Source organism: Entelurus aequoreus, linkage group LG06 (genome assembly GCF_033978785.1).
Source record: "Entelurus aequoreus isolate RoL-2023_Sb linkage group LG06, RoL_Eaeq_v1.1, whole genome shotgun sequence".
In the NCBI taxonomy this organism is placed as follows: Eukaryota; Metazoa; Chordata; class Actinopteri; order Syngnathiformes; family Syngnathidae; genus Entelurus; species Entelurus aequoreus.
The window spans coordinates 46,758,649-46,786,412 of NC_084736.1; the positions used below are offsets into that span (position 1 = coordinate 46,758,649).

The following is a 27,764-nucleotide window of genomic DNA, read 5'->3' on the forward strand; positions in this document are numbered from 1 at the left end:
CACTGGTTTAAAATCGAAATATTCCCACACTGTTGCGGTGGCATTAGGTTTTGATGTCATTTTTTAAATCCAAATTTCAACTATCGCTAGCTGTGTTTGTCACAAGCTAACTTGTTGCACTGTGTGGTGCTTGCGAGCCACGACAGCGCCTCTCCGCACAAAGACACTTAATAAATGTCAAGATGTGACTTGTCTAAGGCTGCAGCTAACGATTATTTTTCTATCGATTAATCTATAGATTACTTTTTTCGATTAATCGGTTAATCTATAGATTATTTTTTAGATTAATCTATAGATTATTTTTCCTTTTACCGATTATTTTTTTATTCAAAATGAAGATGAAAAAATAAATGTAGGCCCGTTTTTTCAAAAGGCTTGGCTTTTATTTACAAAAAAAAATAAGTATAGCCACTCAGTCAACATTGACAACAACATGACTAAATATTCTGTAACAATGTAAACATTTAAAACTTTTAACATTTAACAAAATTAAAAGTAGCTTATTTGCTTTTTAATGTGCAAATATAAAAGTCAACATCCAGTGCAAATCTTAATATTCTGCAATAGTATAAGCATTTCAAAAGTAAAAGTATTGCTTATTTTGCTTTAAAATGTGCAAAAATAAAGATAAACATCCAATACAAAAAAGTGCAAAACGAAATATTCTGTAACAACAGTGTAAACATTTCAACAAAAGTGAAAGTATTGCTTATTTGCTAAAATGTGCAAAAATAAAGATAAACATCCAATACAAAAAAGTGCCAATCTAAATATTCTGGAGCACTGTAAACATTAAGTATTGCTTTTAAAATGTGCAAAATAAACATCCAGTCCAACACAGTACAGTACCAATTCTACTCATTCCAGTGAGTGTCTAACAGTTGTAATGAAGAAAGGTTAGCATGTCTACATGCTTTGGTTCTTTTCTTGTTTACAATATTCCCAGCAGCTGAAAATAGGCGCTCAGAAGGGGTTGATGTGGCTGGAACTGAGAGCTAATTAGCCTTCACCTCAAGCCAGGATTGCGAGTGAGCTGAGCTGCAGTTTAAGTTTCTAGAAGGTCAACGGGCTCATAGTGATGTTACTAGTACCGTAATTTCCGGACTATAAGCCGCTCCTTTTTCCCCTCGTTCTGGTCCCTGCGGCTTATACAACGGTGCGGCTTATTTGCGACCTGTTCTTCTCCGACACCGACGAAGAGGATTTCGGTGGTTTTAGTACGCAGGAGGAAGACGATGACACAATGATTAAAGACTGACTTTTCATATACCGGTAGGCTGGTTATTTTGATAACGTACAGGCGAGCACTTTGTATGACTTTGCACCGTCGTATTATTTGTACTCTGCACGAATGCTGTTCGCCATGTCAAAGATGTGAAAGTTTGATTGAATGATTGAAAGATTTATTGTTAATAAATGGGACGCTTTGCGTTCCCAAACAGTCATCTCTGTCCCGACAATCCCCTCCGTGGTAGCAGGAACCCCCTATATACTACGCTAATTACACATCAAAACCCTGCGGCTTATAGTCGGGTGCGGCTTATATATGGAGCAATCTGTATTTTCCCCTAAATTTAGCTGGTGCGGCTTATAGTCAGGTGCGGCTTATATATGGAGCGATCTGTATTTTCCCCTAAATTTAGCTGGTGCGGCTTATAGTCAGGTGCGGCTTATAGTCCGGAAATTACGGTAGTTCACTGGGAGGTGTTTATTATCATTTGGGGAGAGTCCGCTGCCTGATGCTCACCTGCTAAACACCTATCTGCTCCACGCTGAAGCGCTGACTACTTGCGCTCTGAATACGCACTGCTGATTGGCTGATAATGCTTCGTGTGTACCAATCAGATGGTTCTGTGGGTGGGACAATGCTTCGTGTGTACCAATCAGATGGTTGTGTGGGTGGGACAATGCTGCGTGCTGAGACAGAGGCAGACGGAGCAAAGCAGCTTGTTAAGACTTTAGCTTTAGCTTAGAAACTCGTTCGGTACACCCCCGTACCGAACCGAAAGCCCCGTACCGAAACGGTTCAATACAAAACACGTACCGTTACACCCCTAAAAGATACAAATGACACATTCATGTTTTTGTGTAATGATGACAACGTATGCTCGCGCGGACGATTGACTAGTTGATGGTTTTCTTTTCAAATGTTCGTTCATAGCCGTTGTGCTGCTATGATAGGCCATTTCCGCTCGACACAGTGTGCATACAACAACATTATTAGGCCGTTTATTGAAATACTCCCACACTTTTGACCACTTTTGGCATGCTTTTCCCCCCTCGCTCGCACCGCTCGCATCGTCTTCTTTGATCGTCTGCTTTGCGCTTCGCCATGACGGTAGTGTGACGTCATTATGCGACGCGTCGACGCACAGAAACGGCGTCGACGTATTTACGTAACCGATGACGTCGACTATGTCGACGCGTCGTTTCAGCCTTAGACTTGTCCAGGGTGTACCCCACCTTCCGCCCAAATGCAGCTGAGATAGGCTCCAGCGACCCCGAAAGGGATGGGCGGTAGGAAATGGATGGATGGAAGATGTTTCGCCTCCTTCTTTTCATTCCACTATGGGAAAATGTGCGCAGCTGCTGAAACCGATGAAAAGAATGAATGGCCTTGAAGTCCGTAAACACGCAAGGGCACGCAATTTATCGCGGCTGGCAAAGTCATAAAGTTCATTTATTGTTTGATTAATTGTCTTATTGAATATCGACCAAGGCCTATTACTTACCACATAGGACTACTAGCTTGTGGCACTTTTTTACCACGATGGCTGTAATTGAATTAAGAAGCCAAACATGCCATGTAGCGTTTGGAGAATGAGCAGAGAAAGACATTTACTGTCGGGGACTGTCGTGTATATTTCAAGACAAGGCACATCTCTTGTCCCGCTGCTCAAGATGCAATGCAGGTCGTGGAAATGCATGCTTGTGTATTGTGTGGTTGCATGTGTCAGAGTAGACAAAACACTGTCATTGTGCTTTCTTTTTACTAGTTTTCTGTTCATTTTCTTGTAGCTTGTAGGGTCACTGTGGCTATATCAACACCTTTTATAAAACTTATATAGGTCAAAATACCAGGAAGTGCTGTAAGAGATTTGATACCCAGAAAGAAACTGAGACAGTGGCTCCTATCACTTATGTTAATGTACAATATGTGACAATCATAGAGATCCAATGTTGTTGTCTTGTCTTTATTATAATTCATTTAACATACACGTAGGGATGATGTTTGATAAGAAATTATCGAATTCGAGCCTATTATCGAATCCTCTTATCGAACCGATTCCTTATCGATTCTCTTATCGAGTCCAGATAGGTTGTTGTTTATGGAAAAAAACACACAATATTTGGTTTAACAAAAGCTCACTTTTATTATATAAGTAAAAAATAAAATCTAATAAATAAATAAATATTGACTGTTACCCCCTAAAAAAAATAAAAAATAAAAAATAAATATTGACTGTTGTTACCCAAAGTATATTAAGTGGGATTTTTCAGAAAAACAAATATTTACAGTAACACAAAAACAGCATGTCTCTGTGATCACTATAGGTGTATAAATAATAATATAGTGTTAAATAAAATCAGTCCCTTGGGCACAAAACTGAAAATAATACAGCTCTCCAAAAAGTGCACTTCTGCTGCTATTGGAACATACTAACTACAGCTATTACTCAAGAAAAGGCTCAACAGGACTCAGCTGGACCTGCAGAACTTGCTGACACGGAGCCTGACCTTGCTGACCAAGGACTGACAGCAGTGTCCGCGTCACCTGCTGTTGAGAGACTGTCTAGACCTAAGAGACATGTTCAGCCAACTAAGAGGCTGATTGAGAGTTGTTAAGAACTCTTGGTTTTTTCAAGTTGTTTAAAAAATAAAAAAAAGGGTTGACATAACTGTTTGTTATGATGCTTTGACATTTTTGCACTTTATTTCTTTATTGAAAGAAAATTCTATGAGGAGAAAAGTTGTTTGCAAATGTGGTTACAATGCTAAAAAAGGAAAAGTTAAAGCTAAAAAAAGAAATACACTTTATTGAGTTAACATTATTTCTTTATAGGGGGAAAGATGTGATGTTATGAGCCAGGGCAGGGGTCTGCAACCTTTACCACTCAAAGAGACATTTTGACAAGTTTCACAAATTAAAGAAAACAATGGGAGCCACAAAACTCTTGAAAATTTAAAACGAAATAACACTGCATACAAAGCTTTTTTTGCTTTGTGCTATGTTTTAACCAGGGGTCTCAGACACACGCCCCGGCCCGCACCTTAATATAAAAATTTAATGATAGTGCGACCCGCGATTGCGCCTGATAGCGTCATACATGCCAACCCTCTCAATTTATCCGGGTGATTCCCGAGTTCCAGGGCGTGATGGTACTGCCTTTAGCGCCCTCTACAGCCTGCTCCAACAGCGTACCTGCTCGGCCACATGTTGAATGCAGCTTCAGCATGCTGAGTGCACACGTAAGTGACAGCAAGGCATACTTGTTCAACAGACACACAGCTTACACTGACGGTGGTCGTATATAACAACTTTAACACTGTTACTTTACAAATATGCGCCACACTGTGAACCCACACCAAAAAAGAATGACAAACACATTTGTGGAGAACATCCGCGCTGTAACACAACATAAACACAACAAAACAAACACCCAGAATCCCATGCAGCCCTAACTCTTCCGGTCTACCCCCCCCCTCCCCCCTACCACCAAACCCCGCCCACCTCAACCGAGGGGGGGGGTTGATGTGTGGGGGGGGGGGTTTGGTGGTAGCGGGGGTGTATAATGTAGACTGGCTGCATGGGATTCTGGGTATTTGCTGTGTTGTTTTTTTGTTGTGTTACGGTGCGGAGGTTCTCCAGAAATGTGTTTGTCATTCTTTTTTGGTGTGGGTTCACAGTGTGGCGCATATTTGTAACGTAACAGTTTTAAAGTTGTTTTAAACGGCCACCGTCAGTGTAAGCTGTGTGGCTGTTGACCAAGTATGCCTTGCTGTCTCCTACGTTAGCAAGCAGAAGCTGCATACAACATGTGGCTGGGTTGTCATGCGATTTGTGCAGGCTATAGAGGACAATTATTGCAGTACCGCTAAGGTACACTCTTAATTCAATTGTTAGGGTGAAAATTGGAGAATATTAACCCCGGGAGATCACTAGGAGAGGCACTGACGTCCGTAAAACTCCAGGGAAAACCGGGAGGGTCGGCAAGTATGCAGCTGAGCCGCATCAGAGTGGTCAAAGAGCCGCATGCGGCTCCGGAGCCGCGGGTTGCCGACCCCTGAGCTAGGGAATATAACAACTACACTACCCAGCATGTAACGGGAGTGACGAGCATGCGCGGTAGCCCCGAAAAGTGTTGTGCATGTCGCCACCCGGCAGCTAAGAATGAGGTTATGAGCACGCTGTGAAAGTACAGTAAACGTCAAGAACTCAGCCAACACGCCTCGTCTGCATTAATTATAATTAGACAGACAACACATATACAGTGTGATTTTGTTTTGTTTACAAGGAAAGAAAAACAAAAGTTAAAAAAGGGAGATGTCATATATGTTTTTATATATATGTATGTGCTGCTGTTGCTTCAAGAACGTTGCGACAGCTGCCGTAAAGGAGGTGCGTTGCTAGCCTGGTTGCTATGTTTCCGGTTGGTCGTAAAAGTGTTCGTCATGTGTTTGTACCCTGCTCAAATCTCTCAGTAAAGTTATTCATTGGATTATACCTTTTGTTTTTAACTTTATTACACCTTGGAGCGCTTTTTCCGGTCCATTTTTTTCCTGCTTTCGCTATCTGCGCCTAATGACTGAGCTATGTGACGTCATTTCTTGTGATGTCTCACGGAGCATTTCTTGTCGGGACGGGATTCGTTCCCAGGGATTCGAATAAAGAACCAACTCTTTTTCTTTACTATAGTGGTCTCGATAACGGGTACCGGTTCTCAAAAAGGGATTCCAGTCCGAGGACTCGGTTCTTTTCTTTTTGAACAACCGGGAAAACCGGTTTCGAGTATCATCCCTCCATACACCTGCTGTAAATTGGGTGTACCTGCACAATCAAGGACAAAAAAAAGTATTTCAAGTTTGAATTACTGCAAAGAAGGTTAGCTGTTAAAGTTCACCGTAAACACAATTGTTCCTAACACCCTCATGTACGGCTGTAACGATTAATTCCATCGATTCATATTATGTTGCTTTGACTAATCACTTAATGAGTGTATTTATTAAAAATGATACAATCCAGACCACATGGAGTGCCTGGAACTTTAAATATGTGGGCATAGTTTCTACAGGGCCTCTGCAACAGCGCAGATGAGGCAGTTGTGTCGGTGCCGAGATCTGTGTGGCGAACAGCGGAATGTTTTAAAAACATTTTTCCTTACTAATAAACATGTCAAAAGTGCAATTTCAATGTTGATAATCTGCAGTTATTACAAATAAAATTAAGGTTATGTCAAGCAGTAAAATCATTGTTTATTTAGACAATTTTTCTTAAACTATGCATTGTGGCTATAAAGTGTATTTTATCCGATTACTCATTTAATTGAACAAACAATTCTGTAGATTATTATATTTCTAAAACAATCAATAACTGCAGCCCAACCCTCAAGTATTTGCAGTGCAGTTCTCCACCTCTGCAAACTAAAATCACGACATTGGACTTAACTTAAACATTATTGATCCATGAGGAAAATTGTTTGACACACTGTAGCTCAATTGTAAAACAATTAAAATCTCAGGGGATACTGTGATATGCTGCCACTCTTTCAGGCGCACATCAAAACCATGTGGTTGCAGTACAGGTTCAAAAAGCCCACAAAGAACAAGGCAAAAACAAGAGAGAACGCGACGTCATCATGTAATTTGTAATGTCATAATAAAAAGGCTACAGATAAACTTTATCCATACATTTAAAGACAAATATTTGTTTTTTGTTCATTAATAGTATCAACATGTCAGCTTTTTCTCATTACATGATCCTTTTGTCTCTAGTTTTACATTTTGATAGAGAGTTTTTTTTTTTTAAAATAATGTACATCAGTCTGTTCAACTAGCGGCCCAGGGGCCAAACCCGGCCCTAGAATGACACCATACAGGCCCCTGACCATACAGGCCCCTGAGTTCAATTCAAAACTTGAGAGACAAACATTTTTGCAGGAAATTCTTAAAGATACTAGCGTGCTGCTGTTGTATAAAGGAACTTGGCCCACTGTAAACACACTGGCTGATACTAACATTGACATTTTAATCTTGCTAGCAAACATAAAACACTGGGGTGCATACTTGTGATAACTAAGGCATTTCTCAAGGCACCCCTTTTAAGACCTCTCCTTTTTGACAGTTATTTTTCATAATGTGATTTGTGTAACTAAGGTGTTGCTGTAGCTTGTTTCCTTTTAGATACAGCCAGTAGTCGTTTATTCAACGTCTTTAGTTATACTGGTGGTGTTCCTCAAGGTACCGTTTTAGATCCTCACTTTTTCATCAATTGGGCTATTCAACTGGTGGCCCACTAGTTTAGTTCAAACAACAGCATTTTGCAGCAGATTCTTAAAAACACAAGAGTGCTGTGAAAGAGATGATTTTTGACTAGGTTTTTTCACAGAAGGTCCTTAAAAACAGCAGAACGCTCCTGTAACTCTTGACAAAATAAATAGACCAAATCAAACGTCTATTGTAGAGGATGCTGGTTTTCCGTAAAATACAAAATGAGACCAATAGTGAAGGGAGAAGTCTGGCCCCCAAGTCCTTAGCTTTCTGGAAATGTGGCCTCCAAAACAATTTAGTTGAATAGCACTGAAGTACATTTATATGTGCATATACATGCTGTATCGGGACAGATTCATTAAGAGTTTGAGCAGAAATATGTTGTATAGGAATTAACTATACACCATACAACATTAACAAAATTATATGTCACATGAATGGTTTTTAAAGTACTAACTTTGTGACATGAAAAACCCCACAAGAAATGTAAAAAAAACATGGCGTTTACTTTTTGATATCAATATAAAATAAGCAATTTGGCTAGTGGAAATAAAGTCTAATAAACAAGCTTTGTTCTTCTCCAACACCAAGTGTTTCAGTGCAACAGGATGGCCAACAAAAATAAACAGGAGTGATACCTCTCACATCAAATACACAAACTTCACAGCCTATGCTAAATTCGACAAGATGACAAAACATTATAACTAGTATTTATGTTATTTGAATACTGATAAAGGTTGCAGGTAAAGCATCCCAGTAAACAAAGTAAAGACTTTATAAACAAGTTGTGGCAACGTTCCCGACACATCGCCAGCTGCTTGGTAACTCTTGTCAGTAACTTTCAGTCATAGCAGCTGATAGACGCTGTATTGAGAAAATGAAAGCAACATCAAATACAAACCCTGTTTCCATATGAGTTGGGAAATTGTGTTAGATGTAAATATAAACGGAATACAATGATTTGCAAATCATTTTCAACCCATATTCAGTTGAATATGCTACAAAGACAACATATTTGATGTTCAAACTGATCAAAAAAAATTTTTTGGCAAATATTCATTAACTTTACAATTTGATGACAGCAACACGTGACAAAGAAGTTGGGAAAGGTGGCAATAAATATTGATCAAAGTTGAGGAATGCTCATCAAACACTTATTTGGAACATCCCACAGGTGAACAGGCAAATTGGGAACAGGTGGGTGCCATGATTGGGTATAAAAGTAGATTACATGGAATGCTCAGTCATTCACAAACAAGGATGGAGTGAGGGTTACCACTTTGTCAACAAATGCGTGAGCAAATTGTTGAACAGTTTAAGAAAAACCTTTCTTAACCAGCTATTGCAAGGAATTTAGGGATTTCACCATCTACGGTCCGTAATATCATCAATGGGTTCAGAGAATCAGGAGAAATCACTGCACGTAAGCAGCTAAGCCTGTGACCTTCGATCCCTCAGGCTGTACTGCATCAACAAGCGACATCAGTGTGTAAAGGATATCACCACATGGGCTCAGGAACACTTCAGAAACCCACTGTCAGTAACTACAGTTGGTCGCTACATCTGTAAGAGCAAGTTAAAACTCTCCAATGCATGGCGATAACCGTTTATCAACAACACCCAGAAACGCTGTCGGCTTCGCTGGGCCTGAGCTCATCTAAGATGGACTGATACAAAATGGAAAAGTGTTCTGTGGTCTGACGAGTCCACATTTCAAATTGTTTTTGGAAACTGTGGACGTCGTATCCTCCGGACCAAAGAGGAAAAGAACCATCCGGATTGTTATAGGCGCAAAGTTGAAAAGCCAGCATCTGTGATGGTATGGGGGTGTATTAGTGCCCAAGACATAAGTAACTTACACATCTGTGAGGGCACCATTAATGCTGAAAGGTACATACAGGTTTTGGAGCAACTTTTGTTGCCATCCAAGCAACGTTACCATGGACGCCCCTGCTTATTTCAGCAAGACAATGCCAAGCCACGTGTTACATCAATGTGGCTTCATAGTAAAAGAGTGCGGGTACTAGACTGGCCTGCCTGTAGTCCAGACCTGTCTCCCATTGAAAATGTGTGGCGCATTATGAAGCCTAAAATACCACAACGGAGACCCCCGGACTGTTGAACAACTTAAGCTGTACATCAAGCAAGAATGGGAAAGAATTCCACCTGAGAAGCTTAAAAAATGTTTCTCCTCAGTTCCCAAACGCTTACTGAGTGTTGTTAAAAGGAAAGGCCATGTAACACTGTGGTGAACATGCCCTTTCCCAACTACTTTGGCACGTGTTGCAGCCATGAAATTCTAAGTTAATTATTATTTGCAAAAAAAAAAAATAAAGTTTATGAGTTTGAACATCAAATATCTTGTCTTTGTAGTGCATTCAATTGAAAATGGGTTGAAAAGGATTTGCAAATCATTGTACTCCGTTTATAATTACATCTAACACAATTTCCCAACTCATATGGAAACAGGTTTTGTAATTTTGTCTTTCGGCGTATACTTTAATTGTGAGACAAATTAATCTGTTTCCAATATTGTCCACACCTTTCGCTATCTAAAAACAGCAGTGCGCTCTTGAATGCACGCCGAGACAACGGAAATGAAGCAAAGGAAAGTTAAGTTAAACCAAGCGCTTGGCTGTGTTTACTCAGAGGGTAATTCTCCGTAGCAAAGTCTGTGTAGTTGTATTTTGCCATGTTATTTCAAGCCAAACGACGCTAGTAAGTGAGAAGTGTTGCCTAAATGCATTAATAAATTATGTTTTTTCAGTAATTAAAAATTTGAACGGTATTACTAACCGTCTTGAATTTTACCGCAGTTTATCATTATACCTTTTACCATTACACCCCATAAAGCCACCAAGAGAGCCGACTCCGTCCGGGGCTGCCCACCAGCCCTCGGCCAATGTCCGTTTGGCGTGGATGAGCGAAAACTGAATTGTCCGACACATGCTCATCCAGCCAGGACACCTCATATTCGACATATTGTTATGTAAAAATAACTTCTGATAATAGTGTAATTCGGGTCTAAATATTTATGTCAGGTATAGTTAATATTGTAGTTGATAAGTTTCTGTTGGAATTTCTTTTTTGGAAATGTTGAAAAAAAATCCTTGCCATTCCCACCCTAACTGCAGTTACAGGGTGGTGCCAGCATTTAGCTGATTCTGCTGGTTCGTTCGACAGGTACAGCGTTAAGAGCCGCTATGTTGTCTAATTGACTTTCCATGAGAGAGTAAGTGATGCCAAATGAAATTAGACCTACAATGGAATTCTGCGGCTCGCATAATGCTAGGGAGGAGTTGAAGCCATGTGCAGGCGCTCATCTTTTAACATCTTTCTTTTCCTCTTGTGAGACTTGTTTTCTTTATGACTCGTTCTTTCTTCCAACTGTAGAGCGAGCAAGCCTGCCAAGGAACATGATTGAAAATAGCATGTTTGAAGAAGAGCCTGACATTGTGGATCTGGCCAAAGACTCCACAGCATATCCGGTACGCTCAAATCATCTTACTGTATATTGGGACTCGGGAGTGTTGTTTTTTTTAATTGTGCATCTGTCACGCTTTAAAACACAAATTCAATACTCACTGCTTACACCTGCACATTCTAATTAGATTTTGCTTATCTAATTTAGTTATATAAGAAGGGAAACATTATAAATAAATTTGATTAGTATAATTACATTATCATCAGTAGGGCACAGATCTCTGTCAAGGCTAAACATACCAAATACAGCCCTGAAATGACACCAAACCAGCGAGTTCAGTTCAAAACTTGAGAAAGACAAACTTTTTTGCAGCAGATTCTTAAAAACATGAGAGCGCGTAAACACATTGGCAGTCGGATTGGGTGATATCAGGATCAGAATCAGCTCCATTGGCCAAGTATGTTTAACACATTAGGAATTTGACTTGGTAGGCTGTGTTGTCTTGTTCAATGTAAAAAAAAAAAAAAAAATTTAACGCTTAACAAAAATATAAACAAGCACTTAGGTAACTAATATATGCAAGGCAAAATTTGGGTGACAATAGAGATTTTAATATCAAGAATTCATATTTTTTTTAAATGCACAATCTAGCCGTCTCTTGCCAAATTGACAGTGACAAGCGAACGGCCGCGTCCTAAATTGCAATGTAGTGTCCTTGACACTTTTTATCGCAAAATCTTTTTTCATCTTTTTTGCAATTGTTTACAAACTCAGGAAATAAGACCCTGGACAAAAGAATGACTTTAAGAGCAAAACCAAAATATATAAATCAGAGCTAATAGCAGTTTTTGCTTGCTTAGTTAGGTTATACTATTGACTTTGAAAAATGGGAAAAGGAAATAATTTAAATATTTAATTTATATTGTTGCACTACTGTCTTGTTTTGTTCTGATTACAAATGTGATCAAAAATTAGTATTGGATCAATACCCAAATTTTTAGAATCGCCAAAAACTAATATTAAGTAGCCAAACAACAGAGGAATAAGTGATTATGACATTTTTATCAAAAGTGTAAATAGAAAACCAGTTACAACAGTAACCAGTAATCAGCTATTATTAGTAATCTAGCAAGCAGATTAATAAATTCTGAGAATCGAATACAAATGGAAATAACCACATTCGTCATCAGACAAATCAGGAGCCTTTCTAAATTGTTTTGGAATTGTTATATTATCATTTTAATGCCAAATAATATATAGTGATATATATTGTTATTGCAGGAGTCTACATTATATATCCCAATGTAGATTTTAGCCCATATCGCCCATCCCTAATTAACTACAGTGGACAGTTGTGTTTTGCATAACAGCAATTTTTTTCTGAAATTTGTACATCTGACAAAACAAATAGAGCAAAAAAAAAACGTCCACTGCAGGTTATCAAAATAAGAAGAACATTGAAGAAAGAAGTCCGGCCTCCTGGTCTTTAGCTTTCTGGAAATGTGGCCCCGAGAACTATTAAATGGCGGTAATGAATGCCAATAAAGCCCTCTTCTTTGGATCAAAATGTTCTAAGTAATACATTGAAAATATCTAAGTTTGATTCCTGATATAGTGCTGTTATTAGATCACATTAGAATTTGCAGGCGTGCCTAAAGTTGTGTCCATTGATTGTATGTAATAATGGCTTTTGCACTGTGTATACAGACATTTCCGGCACTTGACCCAGACGAGGTGGCATATGAGCCTCGTAGCTCTCGGCTGCTGGTGCGAGGCCTAGGGGAGAATGATGTGGATGACGATGAGGAGGACTGCGAGTCTTCAGCTCGACTACTAGGAATGTCCTTTATGAATCGCAGCTCTGCCCAGAGATCTCACTCCTCCCCTTACGTCAGACAGCTTCCACCCAGGTAACAGGCTTTTTCTCGACTTTTTACTGTGGTAATGGTATTAGAAATGCTATAGTTTATTTCGAACATGCCCTAACAATGTTACAATAAGGAATATCATGTGATGACACTTGGAACTTGCTTATTAATTCAACATTCTGAAAAGCAATAGGAAGTAGCAGATTATTCATGTCTCAGCAAGCACTTATGCATATCTTTGATGACTTCAATCTACATTTAACACTTCCTTGTGGTATATATAATATGTATTATATATGCTGGGGTGTTAATTTTGCTCCAGAGGTACTTTTATAGCCCGCTTTTTGAGTCCGTCTGCAAGATGTTCGTTTCTTGAGGCGTTCCCAGATGACAAATAAAACGACGCCCCACCCCACCTAAATGTATCATAATTTATCATTTGAAAATGTACACTGTTTAATATATACATCTTGAAGTCATCACCGCTGGGGTTTTTTTTTACACACATGGTCAAAAATAAACTTCATAAACATTATTTACTGTAGATTCACCCGGTCACAAAATCAGGTACACTTGCACATTCTCCGATCGATTCAAAGAGTGCATAAAAAGCTGTTTTTTGCAACATCTATGTCACTGCATGTCGCATGTTAATGTTATTGCGCATATGCCAAGGTTATATGAAAATAACACTTTATCCTACCTCATAGCCTGAAGCAGATGGGAGGATCTCCTATTGCTCTATAGCTTTACTTAATGTCTAAATAAGTGCTTCCACCCCGTGGTGACGTCACAACGTAGTCAGACTGCAAAACCCGGCGAGTAGAGGCATCCAAAACTACATATGCAAGCTCACGCCAAAATGCATGAACCTTATAATTTGAAGCTTTGGCATTTTTTAAAGGAGTATCTACATTTGTAACAACATTTAGAAGTCAGAAAGGACAAAAAATCATCATAGGTCCCTTTTAACGTATTTACCTATAAACATTTACTAAGACGGAATAAAAAGAATAAAGACTGTGTGCTAGATTATTCAGTAATTAAATAATGAATACAGGTGTATATACTGACAAACTTTTATGTAATTAATAAATAAACACTGACCATATGATTTACTGTTGATTTTGATGTTTACCTCTCCTCTGTTCTAGATCGTGTTCGCTTCCTTCAGCCCGCACCACAGTTGTTTGTGTGTTATTTCTGGTAATAGTGGCCTCCATGACTATGGTATTGTACTTTTTGCCTGGATGCACCTTTACTAAGGTAAGAAAAAGTAGTACATGTGTTTTTCTTTGCACATTTATCTCACTCTGTGTTAAATGGCTCTCCAGAAATATTTGATTATCTATCAAATTTTGCAGATGGGTTGCCCAAAATCAAATAACAAGACGTCTACTAACGGCACTGATAGCGAACTCTTCCCCTGGGCAGAGTTTCGGCTCCCTCGCAGCATAAGTCCTCTCAGCTATGACCTCACCTTGAGCCCTGACTTCAACAACATGGATTTCACCGGCCACACTGTCATCAACATGTCTGTACTTCACAACACCAAACGCATAGTCCTGCACAGTGAAAATCTCAACATTACCAAAGCGACCTTCAGGGTGAGAAGGGACCAGATAAGGCTTTTTAATCTTGCAGAGCGAGTAACTGAAAGCATTTTTAAATGTTTTCAATGTACCATTTTATTTTAGCGTTTTTTGGGTAATGCTGTTAAGATTTTTTAATTTGCAAAGGCAGTAATGCTCATGTTGCTGTTTAATAGCCGAGTTTGAATAGTTTGCAACCTGTTTCCTACTAAATTCCAATGCTTTTCTAAAGACAAACCAGATGCACTTAATTAGCAATAGTAGATCTTTAGGCATTTTGATTTGGGCTCTACAGCTTAACCTAAGCATACACTATTACAGATTGGTAATGGGGACGCCAGTGATGTTACTATACTTGAGTACAAACCCAGACAGCAGATAGCTGTTAAGTTCTCCAAAGAACTGAAAGCGGGCCAGAACTGTGTGTTGACTTTGGATTACACTGCCGACCTGTCACACACCTACGATGGTTTCTACAACAGTTCCTACATCGACCAAGATGGAAACAAAAGGTACACAATGCTATCTGTTTGTATCGTTGTGCAGTAAAATTCAGCATTTAAGTGTAAACATCCTCATAAAGTATACCTGTTTATCTTCAGGGTTCTAGCTGCTACCCAATTTGAGCCCCTTTTTGCTCGGAAGGCCTTCCCTTGCTTTGATGAGCCATCTTTCAAAGCCATCTTTCAGATTAAAATCAAAAGGAAACTAGAGTACATGGCCCTCTCCAATATGCCGAAGGTACTGTCTCGTCTTATCTTGTCTAATATAAGTTATTACAGAAGGCAAAGTTTCCCCTTGATTGGCAAGATACTATGAATGTTCAAAATAAACTGAGACTATAACCATAACCTGTTAATTTGTTTTCACAGAAAAGCCCTTATTTTTAGGGGGAAACGGTGGGGGGAGATCCTGTTTTTAATTTTGTCATGACCTACTTTCATTACTCATTTTTTTTGTCTTATCTGTGTGTGTGACATTTAGAGTCTGCAAGGTGATAAAGTAAGGCATTTACTGTAAGTGCCTGGTTGACCAGTGATAATACAGGAGAGGTACTTTAACACAGCCCCATTCTTTAGGGTCTTGTCTATTAGCACATAAACATCCATCCATCCATTTTCTACCGCTTAATCCCTTCGGGGTCGCGGGGAGCGCTGGAGCCTATAAACATATCGTAAAAAAAAAAAGATTTTAAAATGTGAGGTCCTAATCAAAATAGAGGCCCTACTGGCCTCTACTTTAGTCAATGAGCGCATTGACTGCTTTAAAACAGTCGTGTAGTCATTCACAACAACGAAGCTGAGGTTTAAGAGAACAGTTGTCATGAAAAGATACTGTAACTCTGCAGCAACAGCATTCACTCCCTGGACACATGCATACAGTAATCCAAAAAAATACAACAATCCAGTGTTTTTCACGTTCTACAGAACCATAGGCTGGATAAGGTCCAAAACAGTGGGACAGTCAATCAAAATTGAACATTATCAGTCTACAGACAATTGTTGTATTGGGTCTCATTATTTGTACAGATATACTCAATGTTGCGGTTGTATATAATCCTGTGTATTTTGTTTTATTATTATTATTAAACTTTGTCTCTGGAGTAATTTTTGTTCCTGCTGTTCCTTATTTTTTAGGGTCTATTTGTATTTGATATTGCTAATTGCAAAAATTTGTGAGTAATTGAAATGCCCATAAAAATGGCTATTTTGGACACCGCTCCAAACCCTTCTGCTAGCTTGACGTTGATTTTCTTCTCTGATTTTGGAACAACACTTGTAACAAAAGGGATTGTGGTAACTATTCGATCTGATTCAGCTGCAGAACTCTGCCCAGCTCTCTTAATTTTTCATTGTTCCTTCATAACGAAGGAAGCTAACAAGCTGAATGCATAGAAACACAATCCGGGTTTTAGCCCTAAATATGCCTAAACGTGTGGAGAAAAAAAAAGTAAACTGTATTGGTAGGCTTCTCACCACTCATGAATGAGAATGTGAGATGTTCGATGGAACATTTGGAATTAGTGTCCCGGTCTATATTTTAGCCTGGTCATCAGGCTAGCAAAACAACTGCGTCATCCTACTCTAAAATGGCTACCGCAGGTTGCTGGGTCATTCCAGCAAGCTGTCGGAGAAGATGTTTCTCCAAGGTGCTTCTACATAATCCACACTCCTTGCCTGTTTAAATTCCAATAACGACTTCCAATCATATACAGTATTACCCTGTGTCCACCTCGCTGCAAGTTTTGTGGCCAGATTTTTACAAAGTAAAATGTAGTGTTGCTCTAGCAACACACAGGATGCTACTATCTTACACTGATGTTACATTGTCAAGCTGTGTACAGTATATGCTGTACATTTTATGCTCTTATTATCATGTATTCACACAAAACATGAGTTTTTTTTCTTCTAAAAATGGGCTATGTTTAGTGAAAAAAAATAAGGATAACAGAAAATATATATTTTGTCCAAAAAGCCACATATTTGCACGCTTGCGAATGCTGAATTGGGAACATACAGAGATTCAATGTGCTGTATTTACATTAAAATATAGTTATATTAAGTCTCAGAATATACAAGTTAGTTTTAGCTTTCTAACTTCTTTTATTGCCGTGTATTTCAGGTGAAGACGACGTTGCTTGCCAATGGCTTTATGCAGGACGAATTTGCAAAGACCACCGTCAAAATGAGCACCTACTTGGTGGCCTTCATCGTTGGTAACTTCACCCCCACCAGCAAGAACGTCTCTGACATTTTAGTGGGTTTGACTTGTTTGCTTTCCCATTTGATCCAGTCAGACTGTATATACTGCATATCTGTGATGTTTTTGTGTGTATTAGGTGTCCGTGTACAGTGTTCCAGAGAAGAAGGAGCACACTGACTACGCTCTAGCCACAGCATCCAAACTACTGGAGTTTTATAATGACTTCTTTGAAATAAACTATCCTCTTCAGAAACTAGGTGAACATATGCGGATAAACAAACCCCCCCCCCCCCCCCCCCCCCCCCCTCATGTTTCTCTTTCATAAAATGATCAAACCCTGTTAATCCATTGTAATCCCTTGTAATCTTTTGTCAGACCTGGTAGGCATTCCAGACTTTTTGGCAGGAGCCATGGAAAACTGGGGTCTGATCACTTTCAGAGAGACAACTCTGCTGGTGGGGACACAGTCCTCTCCCCTGGAAAAACAACTTGTGGCTTCGGTCATCGCTCATGAGCTGGCTCATCAGGTACTTATTATGCGTTAGTGTTGATTTGCATATAATAAATGGTGATATTGATGCATGTGTGATAACAGCTCTTTTTTGTTCCAGTGGTTTGGAAACTTGGTCACAATGAGCTGGTGGAGTGACCTTTGGCTCAACGAGGGCTTTGCCACTTACATGCAGTACATGTCCTTGCAGACAGTGCTGCCACAGCTGGACATTGTAAGTGCAAAATGTAGTATATTAGAATATCAGATGCTTTACTGTGTGCTTATGTTAGCATGTGTTTGCAGGGCAACTTGTTCTTAGCAATGAGGTTCCGTGCCATGGACAAAGATGCACTCAACTCCTCCCACGCCGTGTCCACTGAGGTCAACACACCAGAGCAGGTGGAAGAGATGTTCGATTCAGTCTCCTATGAGAAGGTGCACTTTTATGTCTATTTATGGTACCTATCTATTAGGGGCGTGGGAAAAAATCGATTCGAATTCGAATCGCGATTCTCACGTTGTGCGATTCAGAATCGATTCTCATTTTTTAAAAATCTATTTTTTTTATTTTTTTATTATTTTTTTTAAATTTCTGTTTTTAATTTATTTATTTATTTTTTTTAATTAATCAATCCAACAAAACAATACACAGCAATACCATAACAATGCAATCCAATTCCAAAACCAAACCCGACCCAGCAACACTCAGAACTGCAATAAACAAAGCAATTGAGAGGAGACCCAAACACGACACAGAACAAACCAAAAGTAATGAAACAAAAATGAATATTATCAACAACAGTATCAATATTAGTTACAATTTCAACATAGCAGTGATTCAAAATCCCTCATTGACATTATCATTAGACATTTATAAAAAAAAAAAAAAAAGAACAATACTGTCACAGTGGCTTACACTTGCATCGCTAGGGATAATACTCGAAACCGGTTTTCCCGGTTGTTCGATAAGAAAAGAACCGAGTCCTCGGACTTGAATCCCTTTTTGAGAACCGGTACCCGTTATCGAGACCACTATAGTAAAGAAAAAGAGTTGGTTCTTTATTCGAATCTCGTCCCGACCAGAAATGCTCCGTGGGACATCACAAGAAATGACTTCACGTAGCTCAGTCATTAGGCGCAGATAGCGAAAGCAGGAAAACAATGGACCGGAAAAAGCGCTCCAAGGTGTAATAAAGTTCAAAACAAAAGGTATAATCACACTTTTACGACCAACCGGAAGCATAGCAACCAGGCTAGCAACGCACCTCCTTTACGTAAACAAAACAAAATCACACTGTATATGTGTTGTCTGTCCAATTATAAATAATGCAGACGAGGCGTGTTGGCTGAGTTCTTGACGTTTACTTTCGCAGCGTGCTCATAACCTCATTCTTAGCTGCCGGGTGTTGACTGCAACAACCCTTTTGGTGGCTACCGTGCATATTTGTCACTCCCGTTGCATGCTGGGTAGTGTAGTTGTTACATTTCCTAGCTCATAACATCACATCTTCCCCCCTATAAAGAAATAATGTTAACTCAATAAAGTGTATTTGTTTTTTTAGCTTTTTCTTTTCATTTTTTAGCATTTTAACCACATTTGCAAACAACTTTTCTCTTCATAGAATTTTCTTTCAATAAAGAAATAAAGTGCAAAAATGTCAAAGCATCATAACAAACAGTTATGTCAAGTAGCAGCAGAAGTGCACTTTTTGGAGAGCTGTATTATTTTCAGTTTTGTGCCCAAGGGACTGATTTTATTTAACACTATATTATTATTTATACACCTATAGTGATCACAGAGACAGGTTGTTTTTGTGTTACTGTATACATTTGTTTTTCTGAAAAATCCCACATAATATACTTTGGGTAACAACAGTCAATATTTATTCATTTTATTTTATTTTTTTAGGGGGGTAACAGTCAATATTTTTTTTCTTTTCTTATGATAATAAAAGTGAGCTTTTGTTAAACCAAATATTGTGTTTTTTTCCATATACAACAACCTATCTGGACTCGATAAGAGAATCGATAAGGAATCGGTTCGATAAGAGGATTCGATAATAGGCTCGAACTCGATAATTTCTTATCAAACATCATCACTATGCATCACATCTCATAAGCTTGACAACACACTGTGTCCAATATTTTCAGAAAGATAAAATAAGTCATATTATTGGTTCATTTAATAGTTAAAACAAATTTTCATTATTGCAATCAGTTGATAAAACATTGTCCTTTACAATTATAAAAGCTTTTTACAAAAATCTACTACTCTGCTTGCATGTCAGCAGACTGGGGTAGATCCTGCTGAAATCCTATGTATTGAATGAATAGAGAATCGTTTTGAATCGGGAAAAAAATCGTTTTTGAATCGAGAATCGTGTTGAATTGAAAAAAAAAATCGATTTTGAATCGAATCGTGACCCCACGAATCGATATTGAATCGAATCGTGGGACACCCAAAGATTCACAGCCCTAATATCTATTATACTTCTTCGTATTTTGAAACTTATGCCTTGATCCTCCAGGGAGCTTCCATTCTTCTGATGTTGAACGCCTCCTTGTCAAGTGATCAGCAGTTCAGAAAAGGTATCATTCAGTATCTGAAACAGTTCAGTGGATTAAACACAGACACTGATGACCTCTGGAACAGTCTTACAGAGGTAGATGCTCGGTTTTCATTCCTAAAAATTTTTCTCAGTAAATCATGAAACTCTAATGATTGTTTTTTTCCGTTCTTAGGTGGATCTCTCGAATCAGCACCCCAACGTGTCTGAGATGATGAAGTCATGGACATCTCAGAAAGGCTTCCCTTTGGTGACTTTGTCCCGCAAGGGGGATCAGGTGACCTTAACACAGGAGCATTTCCTGCTCACATCAGACGATACCTCACACTCCTCCAGGTGGGGTGCATCTTCCTCTTCTCCTTATTCTTCCTATTCACAGTACAGTAGAACCTTCATTTATTTTCTCTAACAGGGTTAGTAAATACAAACGTTCATACATTGAAGCAAATGTATCCATATATAATACAAAGTTTGCTTATTCCACCAATTAGATGTACAAGGTGAAACTAATACAGTCTATGACATAGGCTCACAACATGTAACTCAAGATATTTCAAGCCTTCTTTTGATATAATTTTGATAATTGCTTACAGTTTTAAACAACTTTAAAAATGTCAAAAAATGTAATCCATGATCATCAGAATATGAAGGCCTGATGTATCTCACTTTACATGTAATGAGTTTATATCACATATTAGTTTTCACACTATTCAAATTGTTATAGTTTCATCTGTATAAATAATGAGTTACAGCCCCGACAAAAGTCCATATGCTAATATGTTTGTACACTTCGAACACAATATAAAGCATGATACAGTACTGTATATGAAACAAGCATAACAAGGGGGTAATGGATATACTATATAGGTTTATTAACAAAGCCAAAATAACACATTTATGTATTCATCCGCCCTGTTGACACACACACTATCATCATGAGCCATGTGGTACACTTACAGTTTAAAATCACAAAACTCCTTAACTTTAGTAGCACTGATATGCTGACTGAATGAGCACCGGAGATCAATCAACCCGCCCACAATCGCTGTGCTGCCAACTGCAAAATGGCTGCGCTGCGAGGCACACAATGGGTGTACGCTTAGACAAGGTTCGTAAGTCCAAGCATATTTTTTTTAGTCGGTCTGTGGTTCATAAATCGAAAAGTGTGTACAACGAGCGATTTGTAATTTGAGGTTCCACTGTATGTGCTTATAGAGAGAGAGTCAGCAGGCGAAACAAATTGTAATTCTTTTTTTTTTCTTTTTTTTTTTAAATGTCCTGCCCAGCTTCTCGGGCAAATCATATAGCAGATGTAGATGCCCATATCGGCTGTTCAGATTTACTTTACAAAAGAGAAGTGTAGGATACTTCTCTTGTTGCCTTACTTGTATTTTGACTTTATTAAATGTATTTATATTATCATTTGGTGCAGCCGGGCCGGAGCAGGAGGGGATAGAAAGAGAGAAAAAGGAAGACAGAGGGGGGAATTGTGGGGACAAGAGGGGGATTAGACAGAGAGACAAAAACAACAACAGCAAACACAACAACAACAACAACAACAGAGCAACATCAGCAAATACGACATGTACAAATATGATGGTAAAAGTAATAGCAAATAAGCAGTTAGCGAAAATAAAATAAAAAATACAGAAATGACAATGAGCATTATTACACTAAAAATGGAGCAATATGAATACCAATAGAAATAGTGCTATTGATAATAAACAATACCAATACTTTACCTTTATTATCAACAATACAATTGTTCAAATGCAACAATACATATACGTAATGATAACTTGAGATACGAAAGAATGCAGAAAAATGGAGGGGAAGAAAGAGAAGCAACCTACATTAACCTTGTAGATTGTTCTAGTAACAATAGATTAAGCTTTGTCAGTGTGCCATGTGTTATACCCAGTTTACCCTAGGGCAACAACGTTAATATATGTTTGATGAAACGTGATTATGTGCATGAGTGTATGTGTGCATATGTACTTGTATATGTACAGTATGTGTATATGTGTGCTTGTACAGTGAATGTATATGTACAGTATGTGTATATGTGTGTACAGCGAATGTATATGTACAGTATGTGTATACAGTATGTGTGTTTGAACAGTGAATGTATATGTACAGTATGTGTATATGTGTGTTTGTACAGTGAATGTATATGTACAGTATATGTATGTGTGTGTTTGTACAGTGAATGTATATGTGTAGTATGTGTATGTGTGTGTTTGTACAGTGAATGTATATGTGTAGTATGTGTATGTGTGTGTTTGTACAGTGAGTGTATATGTACAGTATGTGTATATGTATGTTTTTACAGTGAATGTATATGTACAGTATGTGTATACAGTATGTTTGTATAATGAATGTTCGTGTGGATGTACGAACTTTGAGTGTGTAAATATGTACTGTATTTATTTGTATATGTATGTGGGAGCGTAGGTACCTATGTATGTCTGTATGTATGTGTGTGAGTATATGTGAATTTGCATGTACAATACATTTGACTCCCAGTGTGTGCGGGAGCCAGAGTACGGCCCCAGCCTCCCCGAGAGCCCATCCCACAAACAGTAGGTGTGGTGCCCAGGGAACCAGGGGCCACCGCCCCCACGCAGCCAAGCCGGACAGCGACAGGAACCCCAGAGCCTGGCCCACCACGCCGCCCACAAGGGCCAGCAGCAGGCCGCAGACAGACGCACCCGGCAGAGGACAAGGCACGAGAAAAGCAGGGGGCAGCCAGACCCCAAGACAGCGAGAGACCACACCCCACACGGACAGAAAGGCGGGACGCCCCGCCCGAGGGGCCCGGAGACCCCCCGCAACCGGACGGGAAGACCGCCCCCGCCCCACCGGCAACAGGGCCCCCACGAGCCCCCCCCCCCCCCACCCCCGGAGAGCGCGGCGAGGCCAGCCCACGGCCACCCCACCCAAGCCGGCCGCCACAGGACCACCCAGCACGGGGCCACAGGAACCACCCACCCCACCCACAGGGACCCCAACGATGGAGATGGAATAAGCAGCAACCGCGCCGCCGAGTCCCCCCCTGAGGTAGGGGAATAAATAAATAAATACATAATAATAATAATAATATTAATAAAATATATTAAAAAAAATAAGAATAAATAAATAGTTAAATCTATTTATAAAAAAATAAATAAATAAATAAATAAAAAAGAATTAAAAGAAGATCACAGACATGCTGACACACAAGGTCGCTACCCCAACAACTGGCCGACTTGCAGCACCTCGGAATACCCTGCAGCACCAAGCTACCACAGTAGATGCAGGGACCGGACCCAGCAGGCCCCAACCAAGATGGGCACCTGGAAGGGATGGACGGTGGGACCCAGGAGCTCCAGACACGCAGTCCGGATGCAGTAGCCTGAGGCGCCGACCCCCACCCGACAGGCAGGCCCAGAACGTACCCCCAGAAATATACATACATATATATATACATACACATAAACATACACATGTACACATACACACACATACACATGCATACACATACATATACATACATACATACACACACACACACATACATATACACAGTTTGTCAGCCCCGACAACCGCCACGCGCTCGCGCTGCCACCAGTCACAACATCAGCCACCCCCCCGCACCAGACCCAGCAGCCACGGGCGCCCACACCACAAACAAACGGCAGCAGAAACAGCAGCCACAACACCCCCAGACAGCCAGCACCACCCAATCAGATCAAAGCGATCCAAAAAAAACCGCGACCGGCAACCACACGCCAACAGGATCACAGAGACCAGCCAGCACCAGCCCGCCAGCAAGCCCAAACGCCAACACGCAAACAAGAGACACCAACACCCCCCCCCACCAAAAGACCCCACCACCCCAACCCAAACCCGCACAAACACACCACCGCCCAAACAACCGAGACACAGTATCCAGACCAGACACGGGCGCCGCGCCGCCACCACATCAAGTCGCCAACAGAGACCCCACAGCGCAAGGTCGGGCCACACAGGCACGGACCCCACCCAACAGGAAGCGAGACCCGCGCGACGCCACACACAAATAAATAATAAGATTAAACAAAAATAATAATAATTTTAAAAAAAATAATAATAATAATAAAATGAAATACAAATTAAATTAAATTAAAAATAACAAATACAAATAATTAAATAAAATAAAGTAAGTAAATAATAAAAAATATTTAAAAAAAATAAATAATAAAATAAAAATAAATTTAAAAAATAAATAAAAAATAAAATATATATATATATATATATATATATATATATATACATACACATATACACACATACACATATATGTATATATATGTATATATATATATATATATATATATATATATATATATATATATATATATATATATATATACACACATATATACATACACACATATACATATAATAAATTGTAATTCTAATGTCACACTCCTATCTAGCATGTGGACTGTTCTGGTGACGTATGTGAATGACAACTGTAGTTTGGCTCCAGACTGCAGACAGTTGTTCACTCTGAGTGCCAAGTCAGGTAAATCAAAACGTTTTGATCCACTTGATTACGTTAACATGTGCATACATGTTAAATGCTAATCTAGCCTATACCGTTTGCTATAATTTCTTAGGGACTCTTAAGGTGCCAGAAAGTGTGAAGTGGCTGAAGCTAAACTACAGGAACACAGGCTTCTATATTGTTGACTATGGACACGACGGTTGGGGTGCTCTGATAGACGCCATGTCTAACAATGCCAAAGTTCTCACACAAGAGGACCGCGCCTCGCTTATACACAACATCTTTTCTCTCTCCAAGTAGGTTTGCCAATCTAGTTTCGTTGTGTTGTTCGCTTAGTATATTTTTTCACCTTTTTACTGTCTTGTGTCTTCATCAGACTGGGACGCGTGTCCTTTCGCCAGGTCCTCAGCCTTCTGAACTACATGTCCAATGAAACTGAGACGACTCCTGTGAGAGAGGCCTTGCTGCAGCTCAACAACATTTACCATCAGCTCAACAAACGATACGAACAAGGCCTTGTCACCCGCATGAAGGTGCACACATATACAATAGAAATCAGTTTGCATGCTTAGAAGAGCTGAAGTATATTGATAAGAAGGTATGAAACATGCTGAACTGAACTGTACTACTCCATGTACACAAGGCTTACATTGCAGTCAAAACGTATTCAGCCTTGATTGAAAATGTGATTTATTTGCAAAGGTGATACACTTGCAGTCGTAGTAATAGTCACTATTATTGTAGCGACTATCAAGTCCTACCATTTCTTGTCGCTTCTGTCTGCGAGAAATCTAGACTATAACATGCTCGAAGAAAGAACATGACGTTTGTGGTATGTTCCTGTTTATTGCACAAAATGTATGAGTGTATTAGTCTATGGCAGTGGTTCTCAAACTTGTTTTGTCATCCCCCACTTTGGACAAGGGGGAGTTTTCAAGCCCCACCTGCCCCCATCGCCCCAATAGAACGCTAATGCCAAGCTTAATATTTTCAAATGTATTGAACATCAAGTAACATCAAGTTGTATACATTCAAACTCAATAACATAAAATAACATAAAGTTCAATAATAAATAAAATAACTGTGCAGCTGTGGTATAATTATACCACAGCTGCACAGTTATTTTATTTATTATTGAACTTGATGCAAGTTAACTTGCATCAAGTTCAATAATAAATAAAATAACTGTGCAGCTGTGGTATAACTTGCATCAAGTTATACCACAGCTGCACAGTTATTGATGCAGGTTAACTTGCATCAAGTTCAATAATAAATAAAATAACTGTGCAGCTGTGGTATAACTTGCATCAAGTTCAATAATAAATAAAATAACTTGCATCAAGTTCAAAAGTTTTGGATGGTCCCAAAATAATACTAATAAAAATCAGAATTGCTCAAGTACCCTTCTATTAGTGAGAAAACAGTGTGTGAATGTGAGTATGAATGTTGTACCATAATGAGGGTGAGTCCTTAACCTGCTAAATGGCTGACTGAATGTTTAAGTGCGTTTGATTTAATGTGAACAATGTCATTGGTCCACCGTGACCCGTTCTGCAATTTCATTGGTCTGATGTGACAAGGTTAAATGTATTAGCAGCATGAAGCTTGTGAACGCGGAAATTATCCAAAAATTATCCGCAGCATTGTTCAAAGCATGGGGAAAAGCTGTGGCTTATACTTGGGACATTACGGTGCTTAAAACTTAAAGCCAAATTTTCCCATAGCAGTTTATCTTTGTGAAATACTTAACTTGCATTTGAAATGTTTGCAGTCGTATATTCTGAATCTCTTTGGCGCGCTGACGGAGAAGCAAACATGGACCAAGGAGGATAGTGTGTCCACTCAGGAATTGCGCTCAGCCCTCTTGGAGACAGCATGCTATCTTGAGGAAAACAAATGCAAGCAGCAAGCTAAAGACTTGTTTAGGCAGTACATTGACTCAAACGGAACGTTCCAGTGAGTAAAAAAACAAACACACGAAATGGTTTACAATCAAAATCCAAATATGTCTTTTATGATGAAATTATTGTTTTACTATAGATGGTGGTTGAATGGCTACATTTATATTCGAAAGCACACTGAAATCTGAAATATGTTTTTTGTTAGGATCCCAGGCGATCTGCAGAGAGTTGTATTCAGCGTGGCAGCTCAGTCCACTGACGACTGGGGGACTCTGCTCACCATATATCAATATGCCACTTACGACTCGGAGAAGCAGAACATGCTACAGGGATTAGCATCCACTCCGCACACACCCAGTATTGTGTGGTAAGTATAGTGCCAGGATTAACACATTTATCATAATATTTCATATCGTTAATGGGTTATGTATGGCTTTTATAGTTTGCGAATTTGGGTATTGGGTCTTAGCTGAAATGGTTGAGCAAACCTTGCTATAGCGGATTTGATCTTAAATCCCTTCAACAATGCCCAAAAAGGGGTTTTATTTTATGTTCCTTTCTGGAACATGAAGATGGTGTTTTTGTTTTACTTGCTAGTAAGTTTGCAAAAGGGCATATAATTTTTTATTTTTGTAAAATTAAACTCCTCTTCATGTGAACTAAACTAAGGAATTTTAGCAGTTGTACAAGTTGGATTATATCCACAAGACTTAATAAGAATCAAATACAGATATGGACATTTTTATATAAATACTTTTTTTGTTTTGCTCTAATATACATGCATGTAATGCAATATAAATTGCATGTTTTACTTAATTTGTAAATTGTAGGCATGCTGTACAATTCACAATTCATATTTGTGATTCTTTCTTATTATTTACTACAATTCTGAATTGATTCAAAATAAATAATTTAAAAAAAAAATTATTAGGCCATCTCTGCTTTTAAAGGGTTTTATTATTATTTATATACCTGATATTCCAGGATGTAACAATATTAAAATCTCACAGTATGGTATTGTCACAGTATTAAGACCACAATATGATATTTTTGAATTTTTGTCCCCAAAAAAAGGCTTGTTAAAAACGTCATAGTGTGTAAAATGAAGTGTCAGGGACACACTTCCTGTTATTAAACACAAACATAATGCTCAATTGTTCTAATCATATTTTTAACTATACTAACGTGTATTTTTAA

General features: G+C 39.0%; 1 protein-coding gene across 1 annotated transcript in view; it reads left to right on the forward strand.

Annotated features, from left to right (window-relative positions):
• Positions 1–27,764, forward strand: part of lnpep (leucyl/cystinyl aminopeptidase) — a 52,528-nt gene that overhangs the window by 11,744 nt on the left and 13,020 nt on the right. Inside the window, exons 2-19 of the mRNA XM_062050855.1 lie at positions 10,882–10,976; positions 12,620–12,822; positions 13,935–14,046; positions 14,145–14,387; positions 14,694–14,884; positions 14,975–15,113; positions 16,995–17,129; positions 17,212–17,332; positions 17,451–17,602; positions 17,687–17,800; positions 17,872–18,003; positions 20,097–20,231; positions 20,311–20,471; positions 24,596–24,684; positions 24,779–24,962; positions 25,043–25,199; positions 26,438–26,622; positions 26,773–26,934. Of these exons, the coding sequence (XP_061906839.1) occupies positions 10,882–10,976; positions 12,620–12,822; positions 13,935–14,046; positions 14,145–14,387; positions 14,694–14,884; positions 14,975–15,113; positions 16,995–17,129; positions 17,212–17,332; positions 17,451–17,602; positions 17,687–17,800; positions 17,872–18,003; positions 20,097–20,231; positions 20,311–20,471; positions 24,596–24,684; positions 24,779–24,962; positions 25,043–25,199; positions 26,438–26,622; positions 26,773–26,934 (2,710 nt within the window). The remainder of the gene's footprint in view (positions 1–10,881; positions 10,977–12,619; positions 12,823–13,934; positions 14,047–14,144; positions 14,388–14,693; positions 14,885–14,974; positions 15,114–16,994; positions 17,130–17,211; positions 17,333–17,450; positions 17,603–17,686; positions 17,801–17,871; positions 18,004–20,096; positions 20,232–20,310; positions 20,472–24,595; positions 24,685–24,778; positions 24,963–25,042; positions 25,200–26,437; positions 26,623–26,772; positions 26,935–27,764) is intronic.